The sequence below is a fragment of the Eupeodes corollae genome, chromosome 2 (genome assembly GCF_945859685.1).
Source record: "Eupeodes corollae chromosome 2, idEupCoro1.1, whole genome shotgun sequence".
NCBI lineage: Eukaryota > Metazoa > Arthropoda > Insecta > Diptera > Syrphidae > Eupeodes > Eupeodes corollae.
Window position 1 is genome coordinate 16,119,352 of NC_079148.1, and position 15,006 is coordinate 16,134,357.

At 30.2% G+C, this 15,006-nt stretch overlaps 1 protein-coding gene across 1 annotated transcript; it reads left to right on the top strand.

Moving 5' to 3' along the window:
- The first annotated feature begins 433 nt into the window (after nucleotides 1-433).
- On the top strand, nucleotides 434-9,518 carry LOC129946741 (glyoxalase domain-containing protein 4). The gene is made up of 4 exons (XM_056057052.1): nucleotides 434-789; nucleotides 1,008-1,057; nucleotides 1,209-1,315; nucleotides 8,772-9,518. Exons 1-4 carry the CDS (start codon nucleotides 694-696, stop codon nucleotides 9,380-9,382), a joined length of 864 nt encoding a protein of 287 aa, XP_055913027.1. The 5' UTR covers nucleotides 434-693; the 3' UTR covers nucleotides 9,383-9,518.
- Nucleotides 9,519-15,006: the final 5,488 nt, after the last annotated feature.

Genomic DNA, 15,006 nt, shown 5'->3' on the forward strand with positions numbered 1-15,006 from the left:
GACAAATCTCCTCAAATTCAAAAATTGGTGCTGTATGCCAATATTTTTGCGTTTACTATCGAATCAACTATACATTCTTATTGTTATTATTATTCTCACAATTAAAATAAAATACAACAGTAACGGACAGGACATCCTTGTGGCTTGTCGTTGTTTTTTAAAATTTCAAAAATATCTTTCATTTCCGTATAACACTAGTACCAATCCATAGATGCCACTTGTAGCGTTATTTTTGGAGGTGTTTGTCCAGACTATAGCTCAAATATCGAATACCAGAACCAACTATCTATATCTACACTGCGAATCAAAAACACTGTGGTGAATATTTTTGACAATCTAAAAAACAAGAACAAAACAACAACAAATCAAATACATATAAACTTGAATGGTGTATAAAAAGCCGAATGTCAAAAAATTGATTTCATTTCATTTCTTTTTTTATTTCTATTATTTCAAGTTTCTCATTCGAATTTTCTGATTTTGTGCTTCATTTCGATTTCGTCGATTTATTAGTTCGTTACTTGTTGATGTTGAAAGTTGTGCAGTGTCTCTAATCAGAAAAATAAAATTCTCATTGAGTTATCTTGAAAAGAAAGAAATAAAAATCAAACTAAACAAATATTAACCCACTTAAAAAATTCTTGATAAAGAAAAATTAGAACACGCTAAAAACATTAAACAATTAAGTTAGCTATGACATCAATTACAGGACGTGCTTTGCATTATGTTTTCAAAGTCGGTGATAGAGCTAAAAATGCTTTCTTTTATCGCAGCATTCTTGGAATGAAGGTCATTTTTTCTTATTTAGTCACATATATACACTTAAGTACATATAGTTATAATTTTATAATATAAAAGCAAACAAAAATTCCGGTTTTAAGATAAATCTAGAACTTAATTAGGTATCCACGTCATATCTATCTATCTGATGTCTACCTATCTATTTACTATTTAGTATGCCATAAAATGATTGTTAAAACAACTTCTGTCTCGTGTTGTAATTACAGGTACTGCGGCACGAAGAATTCACACAGGGTTGTGATGCACAATGTAATGGGTAAGTTTGAAAATGTTCCTAACTTGATAGAGATATCAACCAATTACCTTGAGATAATTTTAATTAGTTTTTGAAATTGATGTTGGATAAAAATATGGATACAATTACTATTTACAACTTATTATTTTTAATTTGTTTTGGAAAATTTCAGACCTTATGACAATCGCTGGAGTAAGACTATGGTTGGTTATGGACCTGAAGCATCTCATTTTGTTATCGAACTCACTTACAACTATGGAGTGAAGAACTATGAACTAGGTAAGTTTTTACAATGCAATTAAAATCTCCCATAGATACCTCCGAATATCAAGTTAATTAAGATTTTTATTATAATCTTATTTTATTACAAGAGTATTAGAATTTTAAATTTTAAGGAAGTATCTATGTTTAATTAATCTAAGTGGGAAAATTATATTGAAGCAATTTCAAACTATGAAACAAAGTAGATGAACTTGGGGCCTTAGACTACATTAAACGAGTGAAATATAAAAAAAAAGAAGTGAGTCTAAGTACATTCTATCTGAACTTAAGTTTCGTAGCGTAAGGAGTTTAAAATATTAGGGTTGATGTTGAAAACTACAAGAAATGTTAATTATACTGTAGGCTGGGATACAACCTACACTGATAACTTCCCACCCATGACCGTCTGTCGATAAATGATTGCCAGTTGAATTTTTTAAAAAAATTAACTAAAAATTATCAACAATATTTTGCATAATGATGAAATAGATTAATTTCAAAATCTATTTTTGTTAACAAGATTTTTAGTCGAAAAACAATTATTACCAATTTTAGCAGCATTTCTTAAAAGTTAATTAATTTGAAGCCAATGTTTTTTATTATTCACGAGATATCGAGAACCGAACATACATTTTTACCAATTTTGCGTACTATTTTTTGTAGATTTTAATTTTTATTGAAAAAACTGACTGTTAGATTTTTATAAACAAAAATTACGGAATGTTAAAAATAATACTTTTCAAAGTTATTTGAAATCAAATTTTATTAATTTTTTTTTTGGTTTTCATTTTTTGTACAAAAAAAACTGACACTCTTCTCAAAATTTTACCAAATGTTGAAAACAATATTTCTTATAAGATAAAATTATTTGGAAGCCAAAATTTTTACCAACTTTGAGTACCTTTTTTTAACTTCCCATAGGAAGTTATTGTAATGGGTCCGATTTGTCAAATTGAAAATTTTGACATTTCTCAACGTTTCAAGGTCCCTAGAGTCGAAATAAAAGATTTTTAGAAAGATGTATGTGCGTGCGTGTGTACGTACGTTCGTACATCCGCACGTCCGTTCGCTATCGACTTTAAATAAATTTTGTTATACAGATAATAATCTAGAAAGATGCAGAAAGGGCTCTCAAGAAAATTTAGTGGGTGGTTTTTTTACCATAGCAGTTTGAAAAAAGGTGAAAATTTTGGTTAACCATAAATATCTTACGAACCAAAAACGCTAGAGACTTGAATTAAATTTTATATAATATATTGTAACGTAATATCAAAGAAGTGTATTTTTTTTGAAAAAAATCCATTTAACGGTTTTTTTTATAAATCAAGATCTGAAGAAAAAAAATTTTACGACTAAAATATGATTTCATCTCCCAAACAATTTTGTGCAACGAAGAAAAATGTTTTTGAAATCTGATAAAATTTTGAGAAAAATCGAATTGACAGTTTTTATTTATAAAAAATAAAAACCTAAAAAAAAACAACAGTACTAAAACTTGGTAAAAATGTACCTTCGACTCAAATAGCTTTTCAAAAATTAAAAATATTGACTTCAAACTTATTTTATCTCACAGAATATTTTCGATATTCAATAAAATGAAATCTACAAAAAAATAGTGCGCAAATTTGGTAAAAAATGATACTTATAAACAAACTTTAAAGCAAGACAAATCGACAATGGGGATGGGAAGCCTCTTTTTTAGGTTTTTATTTTGTAAAAGAAAATTGTCAATTCGATTTTTCGCAAAATTGTAACTGATATCAAAAACGTTATTCTTTGTTGCACAAAATTGTTTTGGAGAAACATATAACCATTTTTTATTCGTAAAATTTTCGAGGTAACAAATTTTTTTAAAGGTTTTTTTGATTTATGAATTGAATTTTTTTTCAAAAATATACTTGTTTGGTATCACGCTACAATATATAATATAAATTTAATTCACGTTATTGATTCGTGAAATATTTACGGTAAACCAAAATGTTCACTTTTTTTTTAAACTGCTATGGTAAAAAAACCACCCTTGCAATTTTTTTAACAGTCCTTTCTCCGTTTTTTTGCTCTATTATCTGTATAACAATATTTATTTGAAGTCGATATCTCTACTGTTTCCTAAGCTATGGACACCAAAAAAAACTTCGCGAACGTACGAACTTACAGAAGTACGGACGTACGAACGTACGTACACGCGCAGGCACAGACATCTTTCTAAAAATCTTTTATTTCGACTCTAGGGACCTTGAAACGTTGAGAAATGTCAAAATTTTCAATTTGACAAATCGAACCCATTACAATAACTTCATATGTAAAGTTTAAAACTAACTAAAAATTATGAACAAATGATTTCAAAATCTATTTTTGCTAAACAAATTATTAGTCCAAAACCAATTCTTTCCAATTTTAGTAGTATTTCCTGAAAGTTTTAATTTCTTATATACAAAAATGCAGATTTTATTTTTCTAGAAAACTTAGCACATAATGAAATCATTTTAAAGCCAATACCATTTTTTCACAAAATATCGAGAATCGAACATCTATTTTTATCAATTTTGCTTCGAAGGAGGTATAACAGTGAGTTATACAAATTATACCAAAAAACTGATATACATAGCAACAAAGCTAAAACATGGTAGGCTTCGGTAGTTAGCAAGTAGCACTCCCGAAAAGTCTTTTGCGCTAAGATTTATAGTAGAAGACAGCATGGAAGAAAATGGCTCCGCACTGGAAGAATGGGGTAGACCAGGACGCCCGGAGCCTTGATTTTTTAATATATTAATTTCTAAAACCTAATTGTCAGATTTTTATAAAAATTGTATTGAATGACAAAAACAATATTTTCTTTAAGAAAGAATTAGTTTTAAGCCAATATTTTTAATTTTTCAAAAGATATTTGAGTCGAAAATGAATTCTTACCACCTTTCAGTAAAGTTTTTTTACATTCGATTTTTCTCAAAAATTGACCATGTGTCAAAATCGTTATTCTTAGTTACTTACTTACTTAAAAGTTAGTCACTAGCGTTATTATTTCGTGAGATATATTGAGCTAACCAACATTTTTACTTCTTTTAAATTGTAAAAAAAACTACCCAACTCAATTTTTTAAGAGTTCTTTCTGAATTTGTATCTGTATAACACAATTTATTTATTTAAAGTCGATATCTCAACTGGTTCTTGAAATATGGAAGACTTGAAACGTTGAGAAATTTCAAATTCTTTAATTCGAGACTTTGGAACCATTAGAATAACTTCCTATGGTAGGTTAGAAATTACTTATTTGTGTAATAAGTGAAGTTTTTCAAGCCCGGAATTTAATATTTTTAAACTATCAATTGATAAATTAACTGTCACAATAATTCTGGTATAATTTTATTTCAAGAAATGATTTCATAGAAAAATAATTGAAACTCTCGTTTTCTCTGCAATTTTTAAAATTATATCACGGAATATCTCAATCAAAACACGAGACTTTTTAAAAACACCTCGATTTTACTTAACTATTAGGTATGAATGTTTAAAATTGGTCCAACTGTTTATGATACCGTCCTGTTGCATCCAAAATGTCTTCTCCATGCATTTAAACCTTGAAATATGTATCTCTGTTAATTTTTCTTCAACGAAAAATAGACAGAATGATAGCTCTGCTTTGTTAGATGAAGTGGAAGTTTTCCAAACAAATTTAGGGTTTTGCCCGGCCAATGACTCATGGTCTATCTGTTGAAGCTATTTAGTCTAAAATGTTATTTAAAAGATTATTTTGAAAATTCTCAAAATTCGTGAATCACTATGTTCGAAATGTTGTTTTTATTGAAAACTTTGTGATTTATTTGACATTAATAATTCAGTGAGCGTTCATTGTCCCCCGAGTTTTGAAAAAATTCCGTATTTAAATTGAAAAAAAAAAATACCTTAATCGTTTTCTTATCTTAAATCTTTTGTATTCTATGGCTTGCCCCTTGATTTCTCGTCGTGCACCTTTCCCGAATTAAAATTGGCTATCATTTTAAATGTATGATTTGGTTTTGGTGTCAATTTTCTGGTAACTAAATGCCATACGATCTTAAGTCGAAAACTGCTGAATTCTGTAGCGGTAGAGTAACCGCTTGCACCTTTTACAAAAAAGAAAAGGAAACTTATGCATGAGAATATATTTTGTAACGAGAAATTTCCAGTAACTTTGTTGCCTTGTTGTCTCGTAAAATTTCTAACATTTCTTTTCACTTATTTTCAAAAATTAAAGTTAATTCTTTTTCCAAAATAAATTCCTATCGTGATCTCTTGGAGACAAAATTTAAGAGTTTAAAAGATGGCAACAAAATCCATGTTCTCTTTCAAAGAAATACGTTGGACAAATTAAATGTAAACCTTTTCTTATTTTCAAAATTCTGACTTTGAATCATTTTGGGATATTAGTTTTAATTTAAAGCCCTATATAATAAGAGATGGGAATTTCTATCGCTTAATAAATGTAATTTGGGTGTGTAGCACATTTCCATGTTCTAGACTGTCTTAGCTAATTTTTGAGATTTTAAATTTGGTGTAAAGGATAGAAAATATAGAAAACAATCAACAAGTGTTGGTAGTGCCTTAGAACATTAACATTTGCTTCTTTCCCAAGCTGAAATTTCCCTTCTCTCCTCGACAGTCATCCTTAATTAGGCTAAAGACTATTAATTACTAATATGTTATACTTAAAGTTAAAGGTAACGGCTAGATCAATAATTTCCGACAGTATTGATTGAGTTATGTGTCCTATATCTGCTTAGAAATCGTGATTTGTCTGCCTTCTTGGTTAAGGTGATCGAGCAGATCTTATAATCTTTCGGCGATATTAATTATTGTCATTTCACTATTGTATAAATAGTAACTTCTTTAACAAAAAATATACATCACTTGATTTATCTTATGTTAGTCATGTGACTTGACTAAGCACATGGATTTAAACTCTACGTCTCGCACGTTCATAAGTTATAGCTTCCATAAACAAACAAAATATAATCATTCAGTCAGTATAAATAACAGCGATAAAAACGGCTTGATATATACATTTTTTGATTTTATAAGATTGTTTTATCTGCTATTCGTTTTTTTTTTGTTTATCTTCAAACTTCAAAGGCAGGCAAAAAAAAGGAACGTCTTAGATCTCGGTTATTTGATATGATTTTTGTTTAAGTCTAAATTCCGAATATGGCATCGAACTTAGTCATTTTCAATTGATATCTTTTAAAAAGATAATTTAATAGTTGTGGTGAAATACGAGTATAAGTAGGTAATTGAATTTATGCCGTGCAATTTTTGTTTTTTAACCTCTTACGAAATCAATGATGATGGTTTTGGCGGTTTTGTCTTATCATGGTACTTTTGATTAATTGGAACTTGTTTTTTATAGAATTTTTAATTACATAATTTAGTATATTGTATGATATAGGCCTATAATTGCAATTTTAATTTTTTCCCAGTCATTGTCATTAATTTGATATTCAAGTATTTTTAACATGTGACTTTAGCGTGTTCCTGATGTACAAGAATGTAGCTTTAGAAGGTTACAGTTTCTAAAGCGAAGATGATGTTATCGAAGTTCATGCCTACTTTTGAATTTTTAATTTAGGTTGAAAAGAAATTTCAATTGATAACATCAGATTAGAAAATAATTTGTTTTCTCTTTATCAGTAAAATGCGCATAAACAAATTCAAGTTTAGACGAACCTTATTTTGGGTGATTCCGATTTCAAACAATACACGAACTGGTATCAGTTGTTATCTTGAATGCATCTGTGGAGTTTTTGGTTTCAGACGGAATATGCGTTGTGTTAATGAAATTGCAAAGTTAAGTCAATGAATGCAATCATAACAAAGATTTCAGTATAGCTTTTAGGTACTCTCAGACTTTTCGTTTTTTTGATTGTGGTTATCGTCTAATTTTTTATAAAATTTTAGTTGAAAAGATGATACTGTGACGAGACTTCGTTGCACCCCGTGTTTTTGCTAATGGCTTTAAAGTGTGGTTTGGTGTTGGCTTAAAATGTTGTTTAGTTTTTAAGAGAAAAGTAAATAAGCTTCCAAACTTTGCAACTGCCTTTTTTGGCAATTACATCTTACATCGTAGCAGGCAATTTTTAGGAGAGACATTTCTCGGTGACCTAAGCGAACCTTTATTCAGCACTATCTAGATTCCAACCATATCATATAAAGGATAAACAACAATATTATGTATTCTAAAAGGGACTTATGATGACCTGGAACCTAAAAGCACCGTCTAGACCTTTCTCAAAAACACATCCCTAAATCCCTAAGTGTGAGAGAAGCTCTAAGACAGGATTATAACAACACTGGCTCTAGGTATTCATCTTCAATTAGTAGCAAAGCTATCTGTTGCGTTTTATATATTCTAGGCCCACTCAAAAGTTTAGGTTAACCTTAATAATGATCTTACGCAGTGCAGGGTTAGCAAGGAGATATCGATATACATGATTTAGAATGTCTGAATATTGTAATTTGTGGAATATTTTGAACGTGGTAGGTAAAGAAAAGAATAACTGTATTTAAAAGTATGTCCGCAACTGGTTTCCACGATAAACTAATGAGGACTGCTAGAAGAACGGGTATTGCGGTTGAATTGTTTGAGTGGATGAAGTTGCTTAAGAAGTACAAATGTTCCAGTTAGAAATTTTCAGAAACCTCTTTTGAATTCAGTCAACAAATCGTAAATGGGTTCTTAAGGCATCTGCCCCTTATATTGGAATTGAACTCGAGTTTTGAAAAATTAAAGACTTTCTAAATTATAGCTACATCAAATGGGCTTAAAACTCTTTTTGGCGACTAAATATTCTATTTCTCCAGAAGAGATGGTTTGTTTCACCCGTTGATCGTATTTTTAAGGGCATGTAATGCTTCTACGACATTACACTGAATTGAGATTCTAAAGCATTACATTTTATATGGATTTTGATTCCCCTTGGACAATGCTCTCAAGACTAGAATTCAATAAATTAATAACATTCCGCTGTTGATAGCCAAACTTCACATTTAAAAATCCATACAAAAAAATGAGGGTGCTGTCGTCAGCGAAACAATTAGTAGTTTCAGATAAAAGATCATCAAGATGAAGGACGTGTGTCGGAGACAAAACGGAGCCCTGTTAGACATATTGCTACGAAAGCCATACTTTTAGTCATTAAGATCTTTTATTCTTTTTTAGGTTTCAGCAATATATTCGTACATAATACTGAAATATTTAAAAGTTACAAAATCCTTTCTAGATACATTGAATCTTGTATAAAAAGTCAAACTTCCAAAAAGTTCATTATAAGTAGACTCTCACTGCTAAGAACGTCACCTTCTAGAAGTTTCTTCATTATTTAAAAAAAAAAAACAAGATAACGCATAACGTTCAATTTCTTGATTCTCAAAATCTCAATTTACTTTTATTTTAACTTTTAACTATTGCAACATTTTTTACTGAAATATTCTTCTCTTACAGGAAACGATTTTGGTGGCATCACAATAAAATCCAAGGAAGCCCTCGAGCGCGCAAAATCGAACAACTATCCAACCACAAAAGAGAACAACCTTGATGTGCTGACTTCCCCTGATGGATACAAATTCTTTGTCATCAATGAACCCCAACCCAGTCATTCTGATCCAGTGGTTGAAGTTACAATTAATTCATCAAATCTCAGCAATTCCAAAAAATATTGGAAGGACTTGCTCAAGATGACATTACTCAAGGAAGAGAACAAATCGTTGCTTCTCTCCTACGGCAATAAACAAGCATCCCTACGAATTCGTGAAATCTCAGAGCCTTTGAATCGTGCTAAAGCCTATGGACGAATTGCTTTTGCTGTTCCTCTCGATGAACAACCAAAAATTGATGAATTAATAAAAGCTGCATCTGGAACAATTCTAACACCACTTATAACCCTGGATACTCCTGGCAAAGCCACCGTTCGTGTTATTATTCTTGGAGATCCTGATGGTCATGAGATTTGTTTTGTTGATGAAGAAGGATTTTCACAGCTATCAGCTGTCGATCCAGAGGGTGATAAACTCTTGGATAGATATATTGGAAAGGATCCATTCCAATCGAAGTGAAGTTATTGAACTTAGTGTATAATACTCAGTTGTAAGATATGTAATGTAATTAGTATGTTTTTTATTTGATTTAAATGGTAATTGATGTGATTCAAAGTTTACTTAAATAAAATTGATTGATATTTTCTTATTTTAATGGAAAATTATTTTTACTTTCTCATAATTGGATCCACTCTCACTCACTTCCCATGAAAATACAGAAAACAGGACTAATTGCCGAAATGAAATAAAATGTCACAATAAATCCATTTAAATTAGAAAAAAGTTACTATTGAATCAATTCTCTTTATATTGAATGATTGATGAGGTCGAACAAAGTTGACTAAAAAAAGAACTTAATTATTTGAAAATATAGTCAAAGGAATAACTAAAATGACAATTAATAGTTTCCCTAATGACTTATACCTCGTTTAATGTAATTATTATATTTTTGAATCAACGTTCATTGTTAGGACACAAATCAATTATAATGCTAATTGGTTATGGAAAACACGTGTACTCAAAGGGGTTAACAACCTCTTTATCACTAACTCTGGGAAAAGGAGAATATGTAAGATTAAGTATTTCTTACTCCCACCAGGCATAAGGCCAAGTCAACAATTGAATTCGAAAGCAACCACAAGGTAATGTCAGAAGCACGCAGCAATGAATGCATCTGGCTTCAGCTCAATACAAATATTCACTCATCTCTTAACAGCCATTCCTGTATCAAAAGATTCAAAAGTCAGTATATTGACTGCTTAATTAGAATTACGTTGGTTAACATTCTTCTAAAGAAGAAAGAAGGAATGTTTTAAATTAAGAAATTTCGTAGCTATGTTCTCGGACCTTATGACATGCTTATGATTTTGCGTTTTTATTTTTGAATTCATATTTCATTCGAAATGTATGCAAATTATTGATTTGATTAAAAAAAAAAACAGAATCCATAAGCCTTTAAAATTTCCATTGGCTATGCGTTTTTCTAAGTGTGAGGTAACAGCTTACAGCTGAGCTAGACTTTAAATCAAGGATTTTTAGAGATATTTGTGTGAGTGAATGTGAACGTAAGGGAAATTGGGCAAGTTCAGACCACATAAGGGACTTCATTTGCATTCAATTTCATTCTTTGAACGTAAATTTTGACCAAGGTAACTCGTTACTTTTCCAAGTGTCATGAGTTTCAAATTCAGAACTTTACTTCACAAACCTCTACTTAAAGCTTAAAGTGCAAAAACTATCAAACACATTATTGTCTACAAAACAATCCTCATGCAAGCTACAAGTCTATCACGATTTGTGTTTAAAGAAATATTACTTAATCATCAAATGAAGTTGTGCAGAAAAAAATAAATCATAAAGAAATAAAGTTCAGCTTTCAATTGAATAAAAAAAAAAACTTTAATTTTCAAAAAGAAACAATGCATTTAAAGTTTTATTTGATTTATAAATCCATTTTAATTTTTTAATGATGAAATTTTATTTTACTGAACAGCTGACTGCCAAAAGCCACAAAAAATTCCATTTCGTTTTACTGTTGGTTTTCCAATTTTTTACTGTTCCGATCACATCATTAAACATTTTACTGATGAAAACAACAGTTAACAAATTGTCTGATGCGCGAAGCTCAATGATTGAAAGTGACGTTTAATGACGTAAGTTAACTGATTGCTATAAACGCTCATCAGTAAAACATTTCGGATTCCTGCTGTTTCAAATTTTACTGATAGGTATAACCGGCCCCTTAGGGAGATTTTTCTTGGCTAACATCAAAGTCAACTTTCCATTAAAGTTGCCTTAATTGGAAAGTCATTTTAAGCAGCTGGCCAATCAGATAATAGAAACTTGCCTTACTTTCAATTCCCTTATGTCGGATGAACATTCCCATTTGGCGCCAGTTATAGCTATCATTGGTTTTAATCATTGGAATTTTTTTGACAGGACGTTTATAGCTATCATTAAAATTTCTGTCATTGAAAAAAAGTTCCTAATTGAAATCCTCCTAAAATTTTTTACTGACAGAAATATGTCATTCGAATGTTGTGAAATTGGAACACAAATCAGTAGAACGATTTGTTTCACTTTTGAACATAAAAGTATCAGCCGTTCAGAAAAATGAATTTCCGTCCCGAAAATAGAAAAATACGTTTTTTGCGAAAAAAAAATCAGAATACTAATTTTCATTTCTCATCAAACGGAAACACCGTCCTTTATCGATTCAAACATTTTTCCGGATCGATTTCAATTATAGCTATACCTGGTCCCTTTATAGGACCTGAAATTTTAAAACGATTTCAATTTATATAAAATCAGTATCAGTAGTTTTCATTATTGAACGATAGTTCAATTTCGGGATTTCTGAGCGAATAGGAAAGGTAACTTCATTATTTTTGGTATTAATATAAAGTAAATGGAGCAAAATTATAAACAGTTCTCGTTAAAGCAATACAGCCGACTCTTCTTAAAGCAGTTCTTTATTTAAAAAGTCTTGTATAAATTTGTATGAATTTTAAACACATTTAACATTTGTTCTATCTAATGAATGTTTTAAAAGTGACCTAGGTCATTTTTTTTTATTTTTTTTTTGGAGCTGTGGTAAAGCATTCCATTAATTAAGACATCCCTCAGTCCGGGATTCCACTTCGGAAATTCAATTTTTGTGTTGACTCTTTTTTTTTTACCTCGGCCAATTCACTTTTCCAGCTAAGGATACCGGCGATTTTGGTGATTTATTGAATACGTTTAACAAACTAACGTTTTAACTTAAGACTTACATATATTACATTTAATCTTAGATTTATAGATTTAGAATGCTTTAAGTAATTTGCAAAAAAGAGAGGCTAAACTGAAGTATGGAAAAAATGTACTTTAAATGTTTTACTTTTAAAATCATCGCTTATGGAATACACCAAAAAGTAATACTTGTAAACTGAAATCAATTGGTTGAGGGGGCCTTAACCCATTGATTAATTTTATAATAAAGCACAGCTGAATGTACTCTTTGTGTTTAGAATGAATCTTCTTTGTACTCCTTCTATTTTGTTTATATGGACTGAATAAAAGGGAGCCCATATTATGCAGCCATATTCCAATATTGGTCTTACAAATAATATATAAAGAAGTTTAAGAATATATGGGTCACGAAAATCATGTGAAAAACGTTTCATAAATCCGAGTGTCTTATTAACTTCCCGTAGGAAGTTATTGTAATGGGTCCGATTTGTCAAATTGAAAATTTTGACATTTCTCGACGTTTCAAGGTCCCTAGAGTCGAAATAAAAGATTTTTAGAAAGATGTCTGTGCGTGCGTGTGTACGTACGTTCGTACGTCCGTACGTTCGCAACGTGTTTTTCGTCGTCTATAGCTGAAGAACCAGAAAAGATATCGACTTCAAATAAATTTTGTTATACAGGTAATAAGGTAGAAAGATGCAGAAAGGGCTCTCAAGAAAATTGCGTGGGTGGTTTTTTTACCATAACAGTTTGAAAAAAAGGTGAACATTTTGGTTAAACCTAAATATCTTAAGAACCAAAAACGCTAGAGACTTGAACTAAATTTTATATGCTATATTGTACCGTGAATTCAAAGAAGTATATTTTTTGAAAAAAATACAGTTAACGGTTTTTTTATAAATCAAAAAAACTGAATTAAAAGTTGTCACCTCCAAAATTTTACGACTTAAATATGATTTTATCTCCAAAACAATCTTGACATCTGGTAAAATTTTGAGAAAAATCGAATTGACAGTATTTTTACAAAAAATAAAACTCTAAAAAAAAAACAATACTAAAACTTTTAAAAAAATTACTTTCGACTCAAATAGCTTTTCAAAAATTAAAAATATTGTCTTCAAACTTATTTTATTTCACAGAAAATATTGTTTTCGATATTCAGTAATTTTAATATAAAAATCCAACAGTCCATTTTTTCATAAAAAATAAAATCTACAAAAAATAGTACGTTAATTTGGTAAAAATTGATACAAGTGCATATAGACAAACTTTAAAGCAAGACAAATCGACAGACGGGATGGGAAACTATCAGGTGGGTCGCATCCCAGCCTCTTTTTTGATTTTTTAGTCATAATGATTTGTAAAAGTTAATTTTGAGTCAAGAATAATACCTACACAAGTCAGATAAAGTAGAGACTTTAGTCAAATATGAAGAGTCTAATTGATAATTGAAAGTCAAAACATTTTGTTTGCGTGTAAAACACATTGATTTACATTTGTCTATGTTTAGTAAAAGCTTATTTATAAAACACCATTCGCGAAAACTTTTTAGATCATCTTGTAGGAGCAAACAGTCGTCAAGTGAGTCAATACGTTTGAAAACTTTAATGTTATCAGCGTAAATTAAAACAGATGAGTGTTTTATAATAGACGGTAAGTCGTTGACGTAAAAAAACAGTAAAGGTCCTAAGTGGCTACCTTATGGTAGGCCAGCGTTGGTACAAAAATATGATGACCGCTCATTTCTAAAAACTACGCTGTATGGTCTATTTTATAAGTACGACGAAACTCAACTAACAACTTTATAGTTAGAGCCTTGGAATTTAAGTTTGGAAGTTAATGTTTTATTGCACAATATATCAAAGGCCTGTGAAGACACAGTCATTTGATAGAAGAAAATGATTTGATGCGAATTTTAGTCCAACAATAGGTACCACAATGATTTTTTTGATAGAGTATACTTCAAAAAAGATTTACAAGCATTTTGCTGCTTTTAAAGTTAGTTACTAAGTTAAAAGCGTTAAAGTATTCTTTATATTATTTACAATTATCAAAGAGTCAACCCTCATTCTAAAACTCTTTTAAGTCGACTCCAATTTAAAAAAATTAAAATTAACGCCAAAGATTTCTAGGATTGTTATACTAAAAAAATATTTTATTGAATCCACAAGTTTTCTTTTACATAAATGTAATTTTAAATTTTTGAATGATTAAATCGTTTTCAATGAAGACCTGATTTTTTAGTTGAAAATTTGGTACAAAGTCTTTGCACCGAATGTGTCCCCTTTTTTTGCATTACGTACAATATGTCAATCAGAAAATAAATTATTTCAATCATTAAATGTTGTTTCAATGACAGAAACTTTAATAAATGTTAGCACAAAATTAATTAATGGGACGGTCAAGAAACTGCACCGAAGAAATTTTAAAACTTATTCGAAAACTACGCTTGGGGGAAAAACCTACCAAAATATTCAAGACATCCTAGGTTACTCAGCAAAAATGGTCTGTAACGCCTTAAAATGGCAAAATAAACCGAAAACGCGATTACCAAAAAGGATGACTACTGACAGAAAAATTGTTAAGTTAGCAAAACAGAACCCTTCCATTGGCTCTAGGAAAATAAGAAATGGACTTGAACTGTTAGCGTTGTCACAATACGAAGACGTCTTTTATAAGCGAAGTTACCAGCCCGAAGTCCACGCAAGGTACCATTATTGACAAAAGGCATGTGGCAAAGAGAATGGAGATTGGGCATAAGAGAAATAAAGGAATGTTCTGTGGAGGGATGAAAGGAAATTCGTCCTTTTTGGGTCCAAAGGTCGTCGAGTATATGTTAGAACACACTAAAATGCAGCATACGCTCCACGGTACACTATAAAAACAGTGAAGCGTTGTGGAGGAAAAATTAT